At 59.5% G+C, this 2,379-nt stretch overlaps 1 protein-coding gene across 1 annotated transcript; it reads right to left on the bottom strand.

Moving 5' to 3' along the window:
• Positions 1 to 1,088: 1,088 nt before the first annotated feature.
• On the bottom strand, positions 1,089 to 2,147 carry POSPLADRAFT_1099266 (hypothetical protein; the record flags this gene model as incomplete). Its single annotated transcript, XM_024483176.1, has 5 exons — positions 1,089 to 1,547; positions 1,758 to 1,794; positions 1,932 to 1,964; positions 2,026 to 2,029; positions 2,087 to 2,147. Coding segments are annotated over 5 exons (594 nt in total), but the record flags the coding sequence as incomplete, so codon positions are not given.
• Between the last annotated feature and the right edge of the window lie 232 nt (positions 2,148 to 2,379).

Below are 2,379 nucleotides of genomic sequence, written 5' to 3'. Positions count from 1 at the left end.
TGTGCCATTAAGTCTGCCAGCTCCGATTGCTCAGATTTCGCTGAAGCGGCACTTATACTTGCCGAGGGTGTTGTCGTGACGGGGGCGCTTGTCACAGCCTGGGTGGAGCCCGAGGCAACCGTAGCCCGCGCGTCGGCGCGTTTTGTGTAAGGTTTGTCCTTACAGTTGGGGCACTCGAAGCGTCGGTACCCTTGCTTCCCACAGCTGAAGCATGTGCTGGGGAAGTTTACTTTTCCAACGGCCGCATTGATGCTGGCCAAAGCTGCGTGTGATGAGGGTGCACCACCACGTGCCCCTCCGCGTCCTCGACCTCGTGCCGAGAAGAAGTTGTTTAGCTCGGGCCGACGGGCTCGGCTGATGTCGAGAATCTGCTCGACCTCAGTGGCGCGCTTCTCAGCTGCTTGCCACGTGGTGAAAGTCTCGAGCTCGATCTTGCGGTAGACGCGGGAGGGGATGCCACTCAGGTACTTGTCGCGGAGCTCCAGGTCCCCATACCCAGAACGGTCCGCCGGACCCTTGAACAGCACGGAGAATTCTGCAGCGGTGCGTTTTTCACGGACCGTCTTGTCCGCGCAGAGCTTCGCCAGCTCTACTTGTGCTGCCGCCTCGTCGTCGAGATTTCCGAAGCGGGCCTTGAAGGCGGCGGCAAAGGCCGCTTCGTTTGCGAACGGGGTCGTAGCCCCTTGCACCCCTATCTGCACTGATACGAGCTGGGCGAAGTAGGGGGTGGCCCAGGCACGGGCATCACCGTCGAGCAGGCTTAGCGCAACCTGGACTTTGAGCTCGATGGTGGTCAACGACGTGTTGACCATCCAGTAGATGCGCAGCTGCGACAAGAACCTGTCGCAATCGATGACGGTTTTGCCATCGTATCGGAGTGGGAGTAGGAGTTTTAACGTCTCCTTGTCAAGGGCGGCTGCGGGGGATGACATTATTGGCGTTGGGGGGGATGGAGGACGCTGCGGGGGCGGAGGCGGCTGTGGTGGCCTTCCGCTGGTCGAACTTCGAGAGGAGCGAGTGCTCGAGCGGCCTCTCGGCGGAGTCGGCGGTGAAGGCGCCGGAGGAAGTTCGGCGGAGGGGTTACGTACGTCAGGGATTGCTGACGCGGAGGCGAGCGCTGTCGGCGAGGCGGGCCGAGCAAGACCCGCGGACTCGGACTCCGAGATTCCTTCTTCACTATCACCCTCCTCAGGCTCAGGCTCTGGCGCAGGGTCTGGAGGGAGATCTCCTCGCGCTTGATCGGCGACAGTTTGAGGGAGGCGGGAGGTAGGGGAGACAGGGCGAGAGTGCCGCGAGGCCGATCGAGATGCGAGGGTGCTTCGGGGTCCAAGCGGGTGTTGTGCTCGTCTGATTGCCTTGTAACGAGGGTAATCTTCCTCGATCGATCGGGGTGTCCGATTTGGGCACGGCTGCTGCTCGCAACGGTAGAGGACAGTCTCAGGGCCGTCTGGGATGTAGACGTCGATGAGATCCTGGGAGTCGAATGCGTGGATCTGGCCTTGGCAGGCAGCCACGATGGATGGGGGGAGGACGGGAAGGTGCGCGTACTACGAAAGGCCGTGGTAGACTAGCTTACACCTACGGTGCCCAAGATGACACTAGGGTTCGCGATTCACGTGGGGCCCAGTACTGCTTTTGGCTAGTATGCAGCAGGAACCTAGTCCACGCGTCCGGTTAAGGACAAGCACCGCCCACTGAAGTGCAGGTGCTGAAAGGTTCGTTCCCTGAGTGTTGGCGATGTAATGTAGGCTATCTACGTATCGTATGGTATCGTAAGGGTGCGCACCACCCGACCTATGGGAAAGGAAAGTGTGAGTGTGTGGGTTCTGAGAGAACGCCGGTCGCTTGGGAGAGTTTCGACCTAATGTCGCGACTTGAGGTCAAGCGACAGGGAAATATCTAGAAGCAAGGGGCGTCCGACTGGTTCTCACCGAAGCGATGGTGAGCGAGGCTCAAACCTAAGGCTAGGGACAAGAAAATGTATTAGTCAGTAAGGGTAAGTAAAGGATACAAATAAAGGCTTACTGACCTAGGGACAAGAGGTCGAAACTGAGGTCCCTAGGGCAGCAGAGGCCGGTTTATATACATGGGGAGATTAGGGCAGGCTGTGCGCGTTGGTCCGTGCGCAGCTGGTCCGTGCACAGCATGCCGACGCGGCCCCGGGGCCGGTGAGTCAGAGCGGCTGTGTCAGCGGAGCCCAAGCTGTGCCGTGCGCTGCCGCCCCATCTAATCTAATCGTACAGTAGATAGTGACGCGTCCATATCAGGCAGGTAGTACAGAGGTCGCGGGTTCGAGCCCGCGAAAAGGAAAAAATTAAAAAACGGCTAGGCACCGTACCAACTCGTGACAGTTCAAGGGTCCGGCAGATCGCTTTGGGT

Source organism: Postia placenta, assembly GCF_002117355.1.
Source record: "Postia placenta MAD-698-R-SB12 unplaced genomic scaffold POSPLAscaffold_231, whole genome shotgun sequence".
Lineage (NCBI taxonomy): Eukaryota > Fungi > Basidiomycota > Agaricomycetes > Polyporales > Adustoporiaceae > Rhodonia > Rhodonia placenta.
The sequence above is the reverse complement of the archived record's forward strand: the minus strand, read 5'-3'. Positions and strand labels throughout refer to the sequence as shown.